At 41.4% G+C, this 22,004-nt stretch overlaps 1 protein-coding gene across 4 annotated transcripts in view; it reads left to right on the top strand.

Annotated features, from left to right (window-relative positions):
* Nucleotides 1-22,004, top strand: part of LOC126462962 (ADP-ribosylation factor-binding protein GGA2) — a 131,893-nt gene that overhangs the window by 97,652 nt on the left and 12,237 nt on the right. For all 4 annotated transcript variants that reach the window (XM_050096115.1, XM_050096117.1, XM_050096118.1 and 1 more), the window contains exons 9-10: nucleotides 6,117-6,283; nucleotides 21,242-21,352. In XM_050096115.1, coding sequence (XP_049952072.1) covers nucleotides 6,117-6,283; nucleotides 21,242-21,352 — 278 coding nt within the window. The remainder of the gene's footprint in view (nucleotides 1-6,116; nucleotides 6,284-21,241; nucleotides 21,353-22,004) is intronic.

The following is a 22,004-nucleotide window of genomic DNA, read 5'->3' as shown; positions in this document are numbered from 1 at the left end:
AACAGCGATGGTGAAAGGGAAGGAAGCTATCATAGCTCTTAAAATAGCTAAAACAGTGTATCGCTTCAGTGATTGAGAATTTGTTAAAGAGCATCTTGTTGTTGCTGCAACAATCTTGTGTGTAACGGTTCTTTCTGTTACTGAAACATTTGTGCTTTCATGGAGAACACTTTGCAGGCATTTTGAAGAGGTGGCAAGTGTGCAAATGCAACTGAAAGATAAGACTAAAAATTTTGTTTTTTCTCTTTGGGATTATATGAAAGTGTGCATTTAATGGGTGTTGCTGAGCTTGCTGCATTGTGAGAGGTGTCAACACTTGAGATCAGTGACATAGTGGATCACTTGATATAGTATCAGTGTGTGACACTGTTGTGGCCGATGAAATATTTTCTTTCTTAGGAAACGTTATTGACAACTATGACCTTTATTGGGAAAGACTTTCATCAGTTGCAACAGACAGACCTCCTTCAATGATTGGTCAAAACACTGATGTGTTGCTTTGATAAGAAAAAAAAGGTGAAAAAGTTTATATTCAGCAGGAAATACCAGCAAAATACTGTGTCCTATCTTGCATTAATCTGCTGGTAAAATATGCCAAAATAAGAAGTGCCACGGACATTGTTGTAAAAACAGATAGTAAATTGGATGAAAACAGTTTGGTGCAACAGCAATTTAAATATTTTATGGCAGAGCAGCCAGCGAGGCCTTTGTCAAAAATAGACCACACGCGCATCCACACACACACACACACACACACACACACACACACACACACACACACTTTGCTGGCTGAAGGCTTATATGTGACAGTCTTTTTGTTGTGCCTTCTGCGACTCAGCATCCCCGATGGTGATTGCAACTTCCCTTTTCATAATATTGTTACATTCCATCCTGGATTTTCCATTGTTGTTTCTGAATGTTTTTTCTTCTTATGTAAAGACATAGCATTATTCATGGACCTGAAATTAAGGCCAGTAAAAGAATTTGGTGACCCCAGTGGATATTGTTTTCCTAACTCACCGTACAAAGTATCTGAATATCTTGAACACAAAATTGCAAGGTGGGTGTTTTTGACACTGTTTTTGGTTTTCAAAAGAAAATTGTTGTTATCGCTAAAGTAACTTTCAGAAAGTCCATATGCGCTCTTGTTGAATGTTGTATGAGTTATAAATGAAACAAATATTGAAAAGCAGACATTCTTTGTGATGTTACAGGCTTTTTTAGAAAACTTTGATAGCAGATTTAGTGGCGTAAAATGATTTGAACTTGATCTTAAGTGTTTTTGCAACTCCTTTAGCAGTGGAAATGCAACATGTGCCTCCTGAAATTCAGTTGGAGCTCATTGACTTTCAGTGTAATTATGTGCAATTGTTTAGAGTAGCTGACTGGAGCAATGCATTTGATGAGCAATAATTTCACTCCAAACATCAAGATGGTACGAAGGAAAACATTTAAATATAATAATTGAATAGATATGGAAATACTCTCTCCTCCTCCCCTCACCTGCCCCTCCTCCATTAATAGTAGGCCAGCTTTAAACTCAACACTTCTCAGTAAGATTACACATATTGACAGGTGTTTAGTTAAAAAAAACAACTTTTCTTATTACTTAATACCTGTGTTGTATTTGTGACCAGGAAATTAAGTCAGCGAGAGCTATACTTTTATTCTCTTTTTCTTGATCCCTCTAATTTCCCCCCCACCCCCACCCAACCCTCATCCCCACCCAACCCCCACCCCACACGCCTGTTTTCCACTTAACTGGTTGACAGAATTTTGAACTTTTTGTACTGCTTGTAATTGCTGTCCACCTATTCAGTGTCTTACTTTGAGGTGCTGCAGTATTTATTATGGCTCTATGCAGCGAAAAGACCATTCTTTATTTGTTACTTTGTTGTGCCTCTGTCTTGTGGAGTCCACAGTTGACTGAAATTTATATTCACTCAGTAGTGGACACCACAAGAATGTTATGTCAACTGTGGACACCACAAGATCCTGAAAAAGATAGCAGCAGAGGGGTCAAAACATAGATTGTATTGAAGTAGTACAGCCTAAAAATCCAAAGTTTTTACTTTCAGTGAGACAGCCACGAAAACCTGCAGACTTAAATAAAAGTTAAAATTGTTCACTGTGTAGTTAGAAATGTTACCATTTTATCTGTTGTGCCAAAATTCAGCTTGTTCATTTGTGGAAAGCTGGTCAGGACAATTGGAGAATCTTTACAGGTCCATTGTTATAATAAATGGTTACAAGGATTTTGCCTGAAATGAATCTGAAATGAAAATTAAAACTTTTTCATTTAATTTATTTACGCAACCAGTTTCAATGTTCCACTACATCATCTTCAGGCCCCTTGACTAATATCAATTGGGAGGAATCCAATCTAGTGTGCAGTCATAACAGGAACCAATATTATATAACCGGTGTCCATAGATACATGTAGTACCATCCTATGCAAACCTGTGTACCGGGTTTGAAACAGTCCTGTTGACTGATTTGAGTTAGAAAAAAGATGCAGGGGGAGGGGTATCAATCTGAGGATTGGTTTGAATGCGACAGTGCTTCACTAGGCATTGTCCCATTGCAGATGGTATGCCATTGCCTTTGTGCGACTTTTGGTCTTATGTACAGCTTACCCAGACAGTTAGACGGGGAGCTACAGTTCTATATGAACTCCAATCCACAGTAAAACTTGGCAGTTTTCACAGCAACAGAGAGTCAAGATGTGATAAGTAACTCATAAAAATCCCAGGAATGACCAGGGATTGAATCCTAGACAATTGGATCCATTATCTAGCACTTGAGTCACATTGATGGGGGCTATGACGACTTCTGTGATTATGAGTGTGATTTGGAAGAGTACCTTCTCAGTATATGCAGTTTAGGAAGATGTTTGTAGATAATGTGAATCTATAATCTTCATGGTACTGAACCAGAAGAAATATTTAAAAACATATATTACTGTAAGCTTAAGCTGCTGGATAATTGAGTGCTGCAGTAAAATATACACAAACTATCTGCAGAGATACGAGAACTTCTATCTCAAGCTTCAACCAAACTGATGAAAGCACTCAAAAGAAATTATTTAAAGGCAACAAAGAGTGCTAGAGGCTGCACAAATCATGAAGACAGAAGAATGGGTGAAAGAAAGGGAAGTGGGAAACCATTCAAAACAATCTTGAGAAAAGAAAAATCTAGTATGATCACTTCATTTTTTGTTAAGGTTCCTAAGGAACAGCACTCCAGAAATATTTTGTTTTTCCTTCTCCAGTATTGAAATGTAGAATGCTATTAATTATAAAAATGTGATGTAGATTTTAGTTATGAATTAATATTACCGATATCGAATTACCAAAACTGCGTCACCAATGTCTCTAACATATTAATAAATTTGTTTAAAAGAATAAATGAGCATATATGCCAACCAGTAATGTAATGGAGAAATGTATTATGCTCTTAACTCTGCTTTTTGGTAGGAGATAATCAAAAACGAAATCAGTTCATTTGTGCCTTGTCTGTTTATTGAAATAATTTGTCAGGTTTTAATCACCTTTTAAAAATATTTTGTCTTTGTCTTCATCTCCTCTTCCACATTCAGTGTTCTCTGTTTTGTTGTGAAGCAGCAGTCACAGTTCTGACATCACTTATCTACTGGAAGCTGGGTTCACATGCGTCAAACTTCAGCTGCTCCTTCAAGTTTTTTTCATTGACATCTTCAAAACAATTTAAACCCGTTGTCATATTCATTATTTGTACAGTTTTTATTTCTTCATCCCTGAAACCTTGAAAGTCACTTTTCTCTGTATCTGTAAGTATTTTCCTCCATGAATGAGTATGTGAGGTAAATGTTTTGTTGTGTGTTTATTCAGTCATTTTAGATGTGGTGACCTCACTCTATGTGTTGTGACAAATCCATTTAACTTGAATTCATACTTACTTGAGTATTAACTCACCCAGCCTGGCAGATGGATTAATGGCTTAACGTGGATCCAGAGAAAATGCATTCCCCCTCCCCCCCCCCCTCCCACACACACACACACACACACACACACACACACACAGTGTTCTAGATGTGCACAGGGCATGAATTGCCATAAAAAGATCTGTGGATTGAACCGTGAATGTTTCGATGTGTAGTTCAACATTTACCTGCAATTCACCAAGCAATACTAATGTAATTGTAGCATTCTGTGATGGCACTTATGTAACATTTTAAGAGAAAATCATACTACAAATTAATCTTGTAAACAGTCTAACTTCCACTTACAAGGCATGGATAGCATCTATTGAAGTGTTTGTGTATTTAGGGAATCCTTCGTATTTGTGCGACTTGCATAAACTTTAGAGGTCCAGGGGTTGTGCCTTCGACTAAATTATTCTTTAGAGTCCCTGTCCTAATGGTGTTACACGTCATATTTCGTAAAAATATTTCTAATTTTGATAGCAGAAATATCTCTTGTACAGGGCTATTACAGATGATTGAAGCGATTTCATAAATTCACTGTAGCTCCATTCATTGACATATGGCCACGTCACACTACAGATACGTAGAAAAACTCATAAAGTTTTGTTCGGCTGAAGCCGCACTTCAGGTTTCTGCCGCCAGAGCGCTCGAGAGCGCAGTGAGACAAAATGGCGACAGGAGCCGAGAAAGCGTATGTCATGCTTGAAATGCACTCACATCAGTCAGTCATAACAGTGCAACGACACTTCAGGACGAAGTTCAACAAAGATCCACCAACTGCTAACTCCATTCGGCGATGGTATGCGCAGTTTAAAGCTTCTGGATGTCTCTGTAAGGGGAAATCAACGGGTCGGCCTGCAGTGAGTGAAGAAACGGTTGAACGCGTGCGGGCAAGTTTCACGCGTAGCCCGCGGAAGTCGATGAATAAAGCAAGCAGGGAGCTAAACGTACCACAGCCAACGGTTTGGAAAATCTTACGGAAAAGGCTAAAGCAGAAGCCTTACCGTTTACAATTGCTACAAGCCCTGACACCCGATGGCAAAGTCAAACGCTTTGAATTTTCGGCGCGGTTGCAACATCTCATGGAAGAGGATGCGTTCAGGGCGAAACTTGTTTTCAGTGATGAAGCAACATTTTTTCTTAATGGTGAAGTGAACAGACACAATGTGCGAATCTGGGCGGTAGAGAATCCTCACGCATTCATGCAGCAAATTCGCAATGCACCAAAAGTTAACGTGTTTTGTGCAATCTCACTGTTTAAAGTTTACGGCCCCTTTTTCTTCGAAAAAAAAACGTTACAGGACACGTGTATCTGGACATGCTGGAAAATTGGCTCATGCCACAACTGGAGACCGACAGCGCTGACTTCATCTTTCAACAGGATGTTGCTCCACCGCACTTCCATCATGATGTTTGGCATTTCTTAAACAGGAGATTGGAAAACCGATGGATCGGTCGTGGTGGAGATCATGATCAGCAATTCATGTCATGGCCTCCACGCTCTCCCGACTTAACCCCATGCGATTTCTTTATGTGGGGTTATGTGAAAGATTCAGTGTTTAAACCACCTCTACCAAGAAACTTGCCAGAACTGCAAGCTCGCATCAACGATGCTTTTGAACTCATTGATGGGGACATGCTGCGCCGTGTGTGGGAGGAACTTGATTATCGGCTTGATGTCTGCTGAATCACTAAAGGGGCACATTTTGAACATTTGTGAATGCCTAAAAAAACTTTTTGAGTTTTTGTATGTGTGTGCAAAGCATTGTGAAAATATCTCAAATAATAATGTAGAGCTGTGAAATCGCTTCAGTCATTTGTAATAACCCTGTGCAACCTCCCTGCCCCCCCCCCTCCCCCTTTTTTCATTCTCTACGTCACTATCTTTTCTCGTCACTCTCCCAATAATTCATGATGTTAATTGATCAGACCTTTTGTCGTACATGCCTAAGTACATATTGTTTTCATTTTTAGTACTTTTTGTTGTATGTACATATGAATTCTGTTGATGCCGTATTTTGCAAAGGTAATGCCAATCAACTTTGCACTTCTTGGTAGAGGAAGGTGTCAACATGCAGTGCTGAAGCAAGTATGTACATGAAACCAGTAAATGAATTCACATTTTCACATTACTGCTGTAATGGTTTTGCAGGATCAGTCCCACCGCTGACTGTGCTGGATGAGAAAAACGGTGTCTCAGTTATACTTCATTTTGCAAAAGATAGACCACGAGAAGATGTATCAGTTGTTGTTGTGACAACCATAAGTAAAAATCCATCACCACTAACTAACTACCTGTTCCAGGCCGTTGTTCCCAAGGTAATTGCAATTTACTATCATTAGTAAATAGTATGATATTTATGATGTAATGTGGTATTAAGAATTGTAATAATGATTAGGATATTACATTTCGGTTGTGTATGTATCATTTGTAGTAGATATTGTCAGAATATTAGTACATATCGCTGAAATTTTGATCCCTGTGTTGATAAATTTTAGTTAAGTCCCATAGTGCTCAGAGTCATTTGAACCATTTGATAAATTTTAGACTGATTTATGAATTTGTCTTGGCTGTTTCTGTTAAGTTAGACTTCACTATATGCAGACGCAATGCAACCATCGATTATTTTATCTAACATCTTTCACTAAGTTTTACTCTGCCAATACACCAGTCAATATTTCTAGCATTTGGCTCTTCAAATTTCATGGTTCACAGCAAAAGGATAGTATTAGATGTGTGCTAGAAATAAGGCTAAGTTTAAATGTTATACAACAAAATAATTATTATACAGTAAGATGCACTGTACTGAAAAATTTGGGAGAGCTCTACATCTATAAAGCTTATAAGAAGTAATGTAATCCCAAAGAGAAGGCAGCTTTGTTACAAAATTCCAGTCTTTCTCACTTTTCACATTACACTATCAATTGTACTCAACTGTTAAAGCTGCACTAAAATAAATGTATTAAGTTTGAGAACCTATGTGTGTTATGTGTAACCAAAAAGTAGCACTAGTAATCCAAAAGTTCTTATGGAATTACCAGAAAGATGGCTATCAGAGGACATGTCCATTATAATTATCCGGGCTGTTATGCTGTGGTCGATTGATGAATTGTGTGTCAATTCCCAATGTTTCGTCCCCATCTGCGGGAGACATCTTCAAGGGGGTCTGTAGCTTGATGGAAGTTCCAACACAATTCATCAACTGACCATGGCATAACAGCCCTGATAATTATAATGGACATTACATTTCCAGCCGTGAAAGTCTACATTTTAGTATCACAGGACAACTTACATTGTAAGTGCGAGGCTTTATACATCATCCAAATTATAATATAACTTAAAACAAAGATGATGTAACTTACCAAACGTAAGTGTTGGCATGTTGACAGACACACAAACAAACACAAACACATATACAAAATTCAAGCTTTCGCAACCAATGGTTGCTTTATCAGGAAAGAGGGAAGGAGAGGGAAAGACAAAAGGACGTGGGTTTTAAGGGAGAGGGTAAGGAGTCATTCCAATCCCAGGAGCGGAAAGACTTACCTTAGGGGGGAAAAAAGGACAGGTATACACTCTCGCGCGCGCGCCCACACACACACACACACACACACACACACACACACACACATCCATCCGCACATATACAGACACAAGCAGACATTTGTAAAGGCAAAGAGTTTGGGCAGAGATGTCAGTCGAGGCAGAAGTACAGAGGCAAAGATGTTGGATGACAGGTGAGGTATGAGCGGCAGCAACTTGAAATTAGCAGAGGTTGAGTCCTGGTGGGTAAAGGGAAGAGAGGATATACTGAAGGGCAAGTTCCCAGACGTTGTCGCTGTGTAAGTACAGGCATTGTAATCTACAATGGTGTATCCATGGCTTGATAGGGTAAAATGGTGATATAATATTTGTCTCCCTTTATGGGAATCACAAATTATGTGGGAATAAGGGTTGTGACTATGTGATATGAGGAAGTTTGGTTCAGTCCTGGAGGTGTGCTCAGACAGCTGATGTGGTTGAGATGACCGCTTGTGACAAGCGGGAAATCCGGGTTCGAGTCCTGGTTCAACACAAATTTTCATGTGTCGCAAACAGCTGACGTCAAAGCATATTCGCAATATACGAACTTCTTTTGTAATGTCTACCACCGCTGTACTCGTTAATGACAGTGTCTGTTAGTTGCATGCATGTGTGAAGAACATTGTATTGTGAAAATACAAACCGGGTATAAACACAGGCATTGTAACCATTAATGAGGTAAAAACATATCTTGGCCTTTCTTCAATCTAATCTGCTACAAAAAGTTTTAGTGTTAGCATTGGCTCCTGTGCAGTAGCCACCAGAAAGATCGCGGGAGGTGCACATCGGCACAGCGCGTCACGGCCGGTAGTTGCCGCAAGTAGAGTCCCGTCCACCAGAGGGCACGCGAGAATTCGGACACGACCTCTGCCGGCGTAACAACAACAACAACAACAACAACTCAGGCAGCACGGGCCATGCCCAGTCAGTTAACATCGGGCATGCCTAGGGCACAGTCCCGGTCTACGCTAAGTGAAGCGCGACGTAAACGTGAACAGTGTTACTACATCCTGTGTTCCTACCTTTCTGTGAAACCCAAACTGATCTTCGTCAAGATCAGCTTATCATCGTTATGTAAATAATTTGTGTTAGTATTTTGTAACTCTAACCTGTAAACACTCATCTACTTCGGAATTAGAATTGCTGCATTCCTCTTAAGGTCTCAAGGTATTTTCCCTGCCTCATAAATTTTACATAGCAGCTGTAAGGTAAGGGTTAATAAAGTCCCATAAAGACCTTGTGCAGGTCACTAAAATCCCATATTTAATATTTTTCCATTGAATGTTCATAGGTATGTAACTCAGTTGTCGAAATTACATCAGTATTAGGCCTGCATGTTGCTAGTCAATATATTGTAGCCTGAATTTGTCTTATAATCATGAATTTGTCTTATAATCATGCTACAATAGATTTGTCTATATAATCATGGTACAATACATCACATTACTTATTTATTACAAGACAATGCATTTAAGTTTGACTTAGCCTTATTTAAACTGTAACTTGTTGTTTTTTGTGGTCCTCGTCATCACCACTTTGCCTGAAATGTATTTATCACCATTACCTTCAAAGTAGATCACTTGGTGGTATATACAATGTTCCCTATGGTTTTTCCATGAGCTGAAAGTTCCTTGGAATGCTTTTTTCGTGAGCCTGTTTAGTTCCACTTTGCGATTCTATTTGAATCTACTCAACTGTGTGAAATCTTTGGCTTTTTAACTTGAGTTTCATTTGGGAAATAAAAAAAGTCTCTTAATGCGAGGTTGGGTGAACATTGCTGGGGAGGAACAACTGTCATTTTGCTTTTCACCAGAAACTCCTGGGTGATCAACATAACTTGTGACTTCACATTGCCATGATGGAGGAACCAGCTGCCTGTGCACCACTTTCAATGGACAAAATCCTCTGACATGTCCCGTAAGACAGCCATATGACATTGCTTACATTCTGGATGGTCTGACTATGATCTTCCAGCACCATATTCCAAACAGCAGTAACATTTTCAGCAATAATGCCAGTTGACAGGCGTCCCGAATGAGGTTCATGGTCAAACGATATTTTGCCACCTAGAAAATGTTTAGTACAGTCACAAGTTTGACTGCGACCTAAGATGTCTTCCCCAGATGCATGCTTGAACATGTCATGTGTTTATGTAGAGGTTTTTCTGAGACTGAAACAAAAGTTTATGCACATGCATAGTTCCCAGGGATCTGCCATCATCAATTTTGCAAGTTGCACAGCACAATATAATTGGGAAAATCGCATGAAAATTAAATGCAAGCACCTAGCCCAAACCCGCTGGAGCCACTAACTCTCAAGGGATGCATCTACATCTACATTTATACTCTGCAAGCCACCCAACAGTGTGTGGCGGAGGGCACTTTATGTGCCACTGTCATTACCTCCTTTTCCTGTTCCAGTCGCGTACGGTTCGCGGGAAGAACGACAGCCGGAAAGCCTCCGTGCGCGCTCGATCTCTCTAATTTTACATTTGTGATCTCCTCGGGAGGTATAAGTAGGGGGAAGCCATATATTAGATACCTCATCCAGAAACGCACCCTCTCGAAACCTGGAGAGCAAGCTACACTGCGATGCAAAGCGCCTCTCTTGTAGAGTCTGCTACTTGAGTTTGCTAAACATCTCTGTAATGCTATCACTCTTACCAAGTAACCCTGTGACAAAACGCGCCACTCTTCTTTGGATCTTCTCTATCTCCTCTGTCAACCCGACCTGGTGCTGTTTTGTCATACTTGATAGACTTCACCAGCCACACGTACATGCCAGGAACCTCTGGGTAGCAGTTTGTAGTTACAGTTGTCAGAATTAAAAAAAAAAAAAGTTTTTTAAGGACGATAAACTGTTGACTAAAGGAAAAGAAATTTGCAAATATTATTTTGTTTGAGGTTAGCCTCATGATGGAATGATATACAGAGTGATTTACCTAATACATACTCTGCCAGTATTTGTGGAATGGAAGGCACCATTGATATGCGGATTTTACAGATTAAATGGCTGCCTTTGCAGCCCATACCCAGTCTTATGGGAACAGTGCCTATTGACAATATCAGGAGTCTAGTGCAAATAGTTTATAAGATATCATAGTTTTAACATTGTAAATGCCGACAGTTATTTGTTCAGTGTAGTGGCACGCACACTTGTGAATTAGACATGGATGCATATGTGCGGCTGTAGGTGTTGTGCTGTTAAATGGGGCATTGCCTAGAACAAACGAAGGATGAACAAAAGTGAATACAGTACTTCTGTGGTGTCTTACACATAACGAACTGGTGTACCCTCAAAGTCTGTGGTCAGAATGAGCACCACTAGTATTAACACAAGCCTGGAGTCTGCCATGCGATGATTGCTGCACATGTTCTAGCATTTGAGTGGGAATTGCAGGGCAGGCAGAAGTAATATTTCATTTCATATCATCTGGTGTCATTGAAATGTCCTTGAAAACAGTGTCTTTCAGCTTCCCCCACAAGAAGAAAAAAGAAAAAGAAAAAAGTCCAGAGGCATCAGAACTTGGGAATGGGCCACCCAAGCTTCGGGCTCTTTTCTTCCAGTCCAATGATTTGGAAACAGTCCCTGAAGACGCACACAGTCATAATTCGTGCACTATGGGCCAGACACCTACCATGATGATTCCACAGGTTCCTTCTAGTATGAAGGGGAACTTCCTTTAACATCTGTGGCAGATGGTCTGTTAGGAGGTTGAGATACTAGGGGGGATCAAATATAAATGGGATTTTTGTTCCTGAACATAAACAGTTGGTAGAATTGGCCCCACGCTTCTGCTATGCTTAGGCGGGACCGTTAGAAGTGAGGAGAGCATACTGTTAGATTTCCCTGCCGTTTTGTCAGGAATGCTCATGGTGTCTGAGCAACAGGTGCACCCCTCCATTGCGCAATGAATAATTATCAAATTTCTTGCTCGTGAAGGAGTTACAGTGGTGAAAATTTACCAAAGATTGACTGCACAGTTCAGTGATAAAACATTATCAAGGACGCGTGTGTTTGCCTGGCATAAAAAGTTCAAGGAAGGACAAGAATATGTGGAAAATCAACAACACGATTGCCATCCTCAGACCAGCATTGCAGAAAAAAACATTCAGGTCGTTAAAGACACTATTGATGACGACTGACGGGCGATAGTACCAGAAATTGTACAAAAAGTGGGAATCAGTTGTGGGAGCTGTCATGCAATCATCACAAATGGTCTACAATTCCTTAAAGTGTATTCCAGATGGATCCCTAAACTTTTGATCGAAAATCTGAAGTTGAGGAATTTGGAGGTCTGTTAGAGGCTTACAGCAAGGTTTGCGGAAGAAGGTGGTGCATTTTTAAGTCGGATCGTCACCTGTGACAAAACATGGGTTCACCACTACACTCCAGAATCCAAACAAGCCAGTAAGGAGTGGTGGAGGAAAGGGGAGGCAGCACCAGTGAAAGCCAAGACTCGACTGTCAGCTGGCAAGGTTCTTTCAACCATTTTTTTCAATCAGCAAGGCATTTTGCTGATTGTGCGTCGCTCCTGCAAAAAATCAATCAATGCTGCTTACTACTGCGAACTGTTGAACAAGGCGAGAGTTGCATATCGCCGCATAAGATGCGACCAATGAATTCGACAGGTCATCTTCCTCCACGACAATGCATGACCCCATACTGCAGTTCTAACTGTTTCCAAGCTACAGGAAATGCACTGGACTACATTTGATCATACTCCTTACAGACCTGACTTATCGCCTTGCGATTTCCATGTATTTTGACTGCTTAAAGAAGCTCTAGGAAGGTGACGATTTGAAGATGAGAGTGTGGAAGACTTTGTGCACAACTGGCTGGTGACACGAACCAGTTCTTTTTATCATGAGGGCATCAAAAAGCTGCCCTTACGCTGGGACAAATGCATTTCCAAAGCAGGAGACGATGTGAAAAAATAAATTATAATTGCCTTGAGTATTTCAATAAATGAATTTAAATAAAAAATAAAATCCCTTTTGTATTTGATCCGGCCTCGTACTTGTGTGAATTCAGCATTTCCTCTACAAACAATGGGCCTTTGAGGTGATGGTGTACTATTCCACACCACGTTTGAACTCCATGGACGCTGATGTTACACTGATGAAGCCATCAGCTATTGTCAGCAGACCAGTAGTGCCTGTTTCTGAGGTTTATGTTATAACTTCAAGTTGAACAAATATATTTCAAGGAAGACGCAATACATGAAAGTCACAGATCAAGTAAACAGAGTAAGACGTGTGTACACTTTAACAGTGAAATCATAACTGAGTCCAAGTCTAGCGGCCACTGGCTGGCTGGCCGCTTAGGTGACGATGCTGCTGCATGGCTGGCAGACAGCGCCGCATGTAGAGGACGCGCGTAACTGCGTGGTGGCACTTTGAAAGATCAACGAGTCACAACACTTTTCCCCCTTTGAATTTTTTTCACAGGTCTTGGTGGAGGTGGCCTGTAGATTGCTAACGTCCATAGGTGGTGTTTGACTGGCCGTAAAGTCTCGAGGAGGAGGCCTCCGGAACGGACGGAAGTGGACCCGATGATAACGAGTCAAGATGACCGGAGATGTGGGGGTCGAATCTGCTGGGGCCCCATGCACCAATCTGCCCGTTGCAGCAAGTCCAGCTGTTATAACAGGAGACATGGGCGATGTGTCCGCGTCTGTAGGAGAGGGAGGCGAGTAGAGTTGCTCCGACAGATGATGGTCCATCTGGTTCCTGCACGTCTCCTGGTGGCATCAGTTCTTGTGCTGGCACCGATAAGATGGTGAGAGGACTGCGTTGTGAGTAATGAGAGATTCCAGTATCCTGAGCGTCAGGTAGAGCCAAACGTGGTGCAGCGGCATCCGGAACAGGCGTTGCTGGCACACAAGACCGAAGCTGGTCTGAATGACACACTGCAACACCCGTGTCCATCTGGATTTCATACAGGTGTTGGCCACAGTGTTGTATGATGCGGTCAGGACTCCATTTTGGCCGCCTGGCGGTGAACCGGCCAAGCGAAGGCACCTACAGCTGTGAGGTGGAAGGCCGCAGAAGATGAAGTAGCGTGCAGGGCTGTCGGCCATATAAGAACTCAGCCGGGCTGTGGTCGCCCATGGTGAAACAGTAAGAAGCCAGAAATTGGAGAAGCGCGTCAGCAGCAGCAGAAGAAGTCAGGAGTTTCCTCATCTGAGCCTTAAATGTGCAGACCAGTCGTTCAGCCTCACCATTTGACTAAAAAAGGTCCCACGAAGTCAGCATGAATACGCTCCCAGGGCTTCTCAGGCGAAGGCCACGGTGACAAAGATGACTTCGGGGCGGTGGCCCTTGACGCACAAGGGCCGCAGGCAGCAACCATGTGTGCGATTTCAGAGTCAATGCCGACCCAGTACACATGACAGCGCGCCAGAGATTTTGTGCGAGAGACACCCCAGTGCCCTTGGTGAAGGAGGCGCAAGACCGAAGCACGCAAAGACGCAGGTACCACAACACGCGGCAAAGCGTTTTCGGTGGAAAGGAGGATAACACCATCCCTAGCCGTGAGGCGCTAACACAAAGTGCAGTAGTTCCGCAACGTATCAAAAGTCTTGGCAGATGGACGATCTGGCCAACCCTTCTGAATACAGCGTAAAACCCGGGATAGGGTAGGGTCAGAACCTGTAGCATCCACCACCCGGTCCCCGGTGATGGGGAACCCGTCCACAACCCGCTGCTCAGCAACATCCAGGTGGAAACACAAAAGTTTGTCCCTATCAAATGCCACATCAGGACCCATGGGAAGGCGAGACAGTGCATCAGCATTCGCATGTTGAGCTGTCGGCCGGAAATGAGTCTCATAATTGAAACGAGACAAGTAAAGAGCACAACGCTGGAGGCGGTGTGCAGCCTTGTCGGGAAGTGACGTTGATGGATGAAACAAGGAAACAAGTGGTTTGTGATCCTAACAAGATGAAATTCGGATCCATAGAGAAAAACACCAGACTTATGAAGAGCATAAATAATGGCCAAAGCTTCTTTTTCAATTTGAGAATACTTTTGTTGGGCATCCGTGAGCATTTTGGAGGCGTAAGCAATGGGTTGTTCAGAACCGTCAGAAAAACAGTGCACAAGGACTGCACCGACCCCGTATTGAGAGGCGTCCATGGCAAGAACAAGATGTTGGCCAGGTCGATAAGTAGCCAGGCACAGGGCCTGTTTCAGCATAGTCTTCAATTTCTGGAAAGCCGCATCGCATGACGCGGACCAGTGAAAAGGCACGTTTTTATGCAACAGCTGAGCCACCGAAGCAGCATACGGTAAAAACTTGTGATAGTATGCTATTTTCCCCAAGAAGGCCTGCAGTTCCTTAACAAATGTAGGGCGAGGAAGGGCATCGATCGCAGCGACAGTTTGCTGAAGCAGACAAATACCATCCCGAGAGAGTTGAAACCCCAAGTACGTGATAGACGCCTGAAAAAATTTTGATTTCTGAAGATTACACATAAGACCGGCAGTTTGTAAGACATGAAAAAGTGTGCGGAGATTTTGAAGATGTTCGTCAGTGGTGGAGCCAGTGACAACAATGTCGTCCTGGGAATTTATACACCCAGGGACAGTGAGCAATAATTGTTCCAAGAATCGCTGAAAGAAAGCAGGGGCGCTGGCAACCCCGAATGGCAATCGTTGGTATTGGTAGAGGCCAAAAGGCGTGTTAAGGACCAGAAACTGCCGGGAGCAGTGTCGAGAGGAAGTTGATGATAAGCTTCTGACAGGTCAAGTTTAGAAAACTACTGGCCTCCAGCAAGTTTAGTGAACAATTCTTCAGGTTGAGGCATGGGGTAAGTGTCGATAAGGCATTGAGCATTTACAGAGACTAATATCACCATTTGGCTTAGCAACGATGGCAGGAGAGGACCACTCATTGGAAGTGACAGGAAGCAAGACTCCTGAACCAGTGAGACGATCCAGCTCCCGTTTGACCTGATCACGAAGGGCCATAGGAATGGGCCGAGCCAGGAAAAACTTAGGCTGAGCAGTGGGTTTGAGCGTGATATGAGCTTCAAAGTCGTTTGCACGGCCTAACCCAGGAGAAAAAAGTCACGAAAATGTCGTCGACAAGGAATCCAGTTGAGCATAAGGAATAGCATCAGAGACGGTATTGACAGAGTCATCTATGGAGAACCCAAAAACGCGAAAGGCATGAAAACCATAAAGATTCTCTGCATTACTATGGTCGACCACAAATATGGGAACAGTCCGAATGACAGATTTGGAGGATACCTCAGCATCAAATTGTCCCAAGAGAGAAATCTTCTGTTTATTGTAAGTCCGTAATTGCCTACTGACAAGTGACAGGATTGGAGAACCCAACTGAAGATACATCTGAGAATTGATGATAGTGGCAGCAGAACCAGTATCCACCTGCATGCGAACATCTCGACCAAGTATTTTGACAGTGAGGAATAACTTCCCTGAAAGGGAAGAAGTACAATTGACAGACAACACAGAATCAGAATCTGTGTCATGTTCGTGAACATCATGTATGCGGTCGGATTTCCAAATGGATGACACATGACCCCCCCCCCCCCTTTTTTTTTTTTTTTTTTTTTTTTTACACACACACACATGGTCCAACATTGTGGACAATCTTCTTGTGAATGTTTCGTAAAACACCGCGGACATGAAGCAAGTTGCCTTGGGTTTTGCTGCAGTTTCTTAGAGGTTTGTTTACGGTTAGGCCGAGGCTGCGCTAGGGAGCATACTGCAGCCACGTCGGCCGGCGGCGACATGCCACACGCTTCTTCAACATCGCACAGAGGTTGTATTTCCCCGACATCGCCCCATGCCTCTATTTGTGCTCCAGCGGCGCGAGAAATTTCAGAAGACTGAGCGATGGATAGGACTTCATCTAGAGTTGGATTTGCCAACTGAAGGGCACGTTGCCTAACCTCTTTGTCGGGCGCTGCTCAGATAATAGCATCCCGTACCATGGAATCGGCGTAGGATTCTTTGTGAACTTCAGTAACAAATTGACACTTTCTACTGAAGCCATGAAGTTCAGCAGCCCAAGTGTGATAGGATTGATTCGGTTGTTTTTGACAACGATAAAAGGCAACACGAGAGGCTACCACATGCCTTTGCTTTTGAAAATAGACGGACAGAAGTGAGCACATTTCAGCAAAGGACAAAGACATAAGATCTTTCAAAGGAGCCAATTGCGACAACAACCGATACATTTGAGGTGAAATCCATGAAAGGAACAGAGACTTACATGTTTTTTGTCCGCGACATGAAATGCCAAGTAGTGCTGTCAAAGATGTTTTTCGTAATCAGACCAATCTTCCACCGTCTCGTTGTGAAGAGGAAAAGTAGGTAGAGACACAAATCAAATTTGTGAAAATCGTTTGCTGCTCTATGAGACCTTGCAATAGTTGCTCTAAAGTAGCCATGGAAACGTGGGTCAACGATGGAAAAGAAAAATCCCATCCTCATCGTCAATTGTTATAACTTTCAAGTTGAACAAATATATTTCAAGGAAGACGCAATACATGAAAGTCACAGGTCAAGTAAACAGAGTAAGACGTGTGTACACTTTAACAGTCAAATCATAACTGAGTCAAAGTCTAGTGGCCGCTGGCTGTCAGGCAGCGCCGCATGTAGAGGACATGCGTAACTGCATGGTGGCACTTTGAAAGATCGATGAGTCACAACAGTCTACTTGGCCACAATTAGTAAATATTGCTTCATCCATAAACAAGAGACATGACACATCTGGAGTATCACGTTTTAATTTCCGTGCAGAACTTGAGGGGGAGAAATGTGATTGGGATGGAACTTATGATGATTTAAAATGCATAGTACATTTGCCCAACTTCGGCCGCTTCCTTGTGTGATTGTACAGGAAGTACTTTGTGGATCTATTGCTACAGCAGCCAGAATATTAATTTCACCCTCCTCACCAGCTACATTTTGTTCAGCTATATATTTTAGGTGCTACACCACCGGTTACATGCAATTGTTTGAAGAGGTTCACAAATAATTGTCATGTTGATTGATTTCTCTTGGGATACCTTTCTGTGTAGACAGTACACAAACAAACGGGATTCTTTCTACATCTTCTTACATTCACCATAAACATGTATGCTTCTTCCAAGCATGTCCTCCTGTGTCCACTATCACACAATAACTGTCAGGACCATCGCAGTGCAATCGCAGTGTACACACAAACAATGTAAACAAACATAGCATCATCGCATAGCATTTAAGCAAATAGGATGGAAAAAACAGCTGTTAGTGTTTACAATTTTCACTGTATGATAACTCGTAAACTACTTGCACTAGCTTCCTGCACGAAACACCACTGACATTCTCATTTGTCTTACTTTTAGGATTTTACTGTCAATTGGCTTTGCCCCGTTTAAAAATTTGCAACTATTGTAAAATATGTAAATAATAACTGAGATACCAAAAGGTGAAATGAAAACTGGAGAGCCTGACTGGACTACATTACAGAACAGCTTGGTGAAGCAGGCAGTAGCAGTTTGTGAGAAGACAAGTGGAAAAACAAGGGAAAAGGGAATGCCATGGTGGAATGAAAGAGTGATACAGCCGTAAGAGAATCTTGGGCAAAAAGAAAGCGACCAAGAAAAAAGGAAACCAGAACTTACTAGATATACTGAAATAAAAAACTATGATTTGAAAGAACAGTCACAGAAGAGAAGACTGAGACATGGCAGGTATTTGCCCAGAAAGTTGAGGAGGGTAGCAGAAGCAATGAGAAACAACTGTACAATGTTATCAGAGGTAAAGTGAATGTTGTAAAGGCACTTGGAGATGAAGATGTAAATCTGGTTAGAAAAGAAATTGTCATCAGAGAAATCCTGAAGGACCATTTTGTCCAGTTGAAGAACTGCACAAAAAAAACAGATAATCAGAACCACAGTGAGGAGCTTCCTGCCATCTGGACAGAAACAGAGACAACGTTAAAATCTGTGTTTAGTGGTAAACTCCAGGTGCAGATGTAGTAAATGCAGGCACTATAAAAGGCAAAACATATCCAGAGCCTACAATGGCTACACAAAACACTCAGTACATTGTGGAAAGACAACAAGATTCCCACAGACAGGAGCAATAGTGTTTTGATTTGTATGTGTAAGAAAGGCAGCAGACAGAGATGATTAGTTCAGAGAGGAATATCCCAGCTGTCACACAGGATGAAAAGTCTGGAGAAAACCATAGCGTGAAGATTGAGAATGGTTTTAAAATCGATCAGAACAGCATCAGAAATAACATATAATCAATGGATCTTCCTTGGTACCAGTGTACTAATGGAAAAATACTGGGATGAAGACAAAAACCTGTTAATTGTTTTTTAAGATGTAGAAAAAGCCATACAGTAGTGTTCCGAGGAAGTAGATCTGGGAGTGCCTGAGGAAAAGGAATGGACTGCAAGGACAGGTATGAAAAATCCAGGTGCTATACCACAACTGTGCTAGCTGTGAACAAGTTGAGGAGAGAAGATCATCTTATGGATAATATAATAAAGAACACTAAGAAAAGTTTTGATGAACTCAGTACAGGTGATTGTTTTTATTTTGGCTGAGGCCACAATCATAGTAAAGTTTTTGAGTGATGCTGCTGCCATTTGATAATAACTTTTACTTTATTGTTATACAATCCAGCTTTGGCCTTAGGCCATTTTTAGTTACAAAAACTTATTTGATGTCTTATGACATATATATAAGTTTTTGTACTAGAAAATGGCCTAAGGCTGAAATCTGGATTGTATAGCAATAAAATAAAAATTATTACAGTCAATTGGCAGCAGCATCACTAAATAATAATAATAATAATAATAAGGCTGTTGCTTTTGCTGATTATGTCATGGTCTGAGGTGATCCAGAAGAGGAAGTTCAGACCAGACTCAAATGTGTGGAAATCCAAGTTCTAGGGTTACAACCTCCACATCAGGGAGACCACGACAGTGGTGATAGCAGTCAGCAGAGAAGGGCATTCATCAATCGTGAAATTAGGAGACCACATAGGTAGAATGTGTAGAATTAATCTCCAGAACGAGACTGGGCATCAGATCAGAAATGAAATTCCTTAGTTCCATCATCCAGAAGACTTTCCTTAGATCCACCATCCAGAAAACTAAGGTGGATAAGTTAAGGAATGAGGAGATGAGGAAGAAAGCGGGTACCAAGACATTCCACTTGGACAGAAGCAGTACATCCAGACTACTGTGGTAAGGGCTTGTAATGGGTTGGAGACTTCAAGAACAGTCCGAATAGATTTGGAAAGAGAGATGGAAGAAAAACGCCCATTAGGAAGATCCAGAACCTGTTATTGGACATGTTAAAGGAAGACCGTGCTGACAGGAGAAGGACAGTGAATGATGATCTCCATGACAGATTATGCATGGACAGAAGAAACAGGAAGAGGCTCATTAACAGTACCAAAGGAACTGGAATTGTGCAGTGGTGGTGGTGGTGGAGGTGGTGGTGTTTTGTCCAGGGCTTTAAACGGGTTCTTTTTTTTGCGTAGTTGTTGTTCTGCTGCCTTCACTATTCCATCTGAAAGCTACCTGGTTGTCTTCTACTGTTTCCTTTCCCCCAGTTTGTCACTTTTACCTAAGGCTCACTTTGAAACTGACGACAATCTTTGGTGGTGGTCCACACCCCCACCCCCCTCCCCCTTGTCTTTCTGCAATTTTGTAAAGTTTGAATCAGCAGTTCATAACAGATACATTATGATCAGAGTGCACATCTATTTGTGGAAATGTGTTGGTTGTAAAGTCTTTTGTTTTGCCTTTATACAATCTATTTCGAACCTTGTAGTAGCTCCAACTCTTACTTTTCCTATTATCAGGTACCTGTCCCACACAATTAAATTTCCATTTTAACATACTGAATAATTTGTTTAATCTCATCACACACTATTTCTATCTCTTCATCATCTACAGTGTTAGTGAACATAATTCATTGGGCCTTCTTGTACTATTGTAGTGGATCTTGCCTTTGTGTGCATCTGGTCAGCGGTAGTACAAACACTATACTGTTCATAATAGTTTACCAGCAGCCCTGTTTTCCTGTTCATTGTTAGTCCTACTCCTGTGTTATCCCTATGTCATTTTCTATTGATAAGCCTTTACACAAATGACCAGAAATCCTGTTCTTCCTGCCACCATACTTCACTTATATTCAGTATATATAACATCAACCTATCCATTTCTCTTCTCAAATTCTGTAGCCTATCTTCCCAATTAAGGGATCTAACACTTCACATTCTCACCTGTAGAATGCTAGAGTTCAATTTTTATGGTGACCTCATCATCCTGAATAGTCCACACCTGCAATTCCAAAAGGGGTAAGTATACCAAAATCAACAAACCATAGATTGGAGCTGCATGTCTTTGAGAAATATAGTGGCTGTAGTCTCACCCTGCTTTCAGCCATTTGTAGTTTTAAAGTGATGATATTTGTAAACGTAGATGGAAATCTGAAAGTTAGTCTGACTTAACTGAATTCGTGTTTTATATCTTTTTTTTTTTCTAAAAAAAAATAATTAAAAACAATGTCAGTGTCAGACTGTTGTATCAAGAGTACTAACTGGTTCACCTTAAGTGCAAAAACTTGAAAGACATGCATTTACATTGCAGGCCCTTGTTCAATGATGCTTTGTCTTTTTTTGCATGACATATAATTTATTTTGTTACAGTCGTGCAAGTTAAGGCTTCAGCCTCCATCTGGATCTGAACTTCCTGGGCACAGCCCATTTTTGCCACCTTCCGCCATCACGCAAGTCATGCTGATTGCAAATCCAAGAAAGGTGAGGAATCAAGTCACAATAATAATTTAAAAAGTATTTTGATGACTCTGCCTCAATTGAATGATGAAGGGTATTTTTAATATTTAGTATGGAAATAATTAATTTTGCATATTATTGTAATGTGGGTGGTGATATGTTAGAATCTTCAAACCATTTGCATTGACACCTAAACACAAATATTCTCATTAGAAAGACACTGTATATTAATCTGAAGACCTAAAAAATTCTAACATTGTCATGTTAAACTGATATTATAACCTTTTTAGAAAAAGAAAAAAAAAAACACACACACACACACACACACACACACACACACACACACACACACACACACAACACACACACATATGCACACAACTAATGTAAAGTATTGAAACCGCAGTTGTTTTAACTTCTAGTATTTAGGTTAAACAACTCAAAAATAAAAAGAGAATGTCTGTTACATTATCTGTTGGCATGAGTAAACACCTCACACTACAGGACCTTTATAAAATAGTGCTTACATCTATTGACACCTGTTAATGCAACAATATAACACACATATAGCAAAAGTGAGTGGGTATACAGTCAGGTAACTTATTTGCATTTCACACTTCCTGTCTGAGGCTTAAAAAGGTTATGGTCAACAAATGCAGACCTTTTGCACTTTTTA

The sequence above is a fragment of the Schistocerca serialis genome, chromosome 1 (assembly GCF_023864345.2).
Source record: "Schistocerca serialis cubense isolate TAMUIC-IGC-003099 chromosome 1, iqSchSeri2.2, whole genome shotgun sequence".
Classification (NCBI taxonomy): domain Eukaryota; kingdom Metazoa; phylum Arthropoda; class Insecta; order Orthoptera; family Acrididae; genus Schistocerca; species Schistocerca serialis.
Note: the sequence above shows the minus strand (reverse complement) of the source record. Positions and strands in the feature narration are given on the sequence as shown.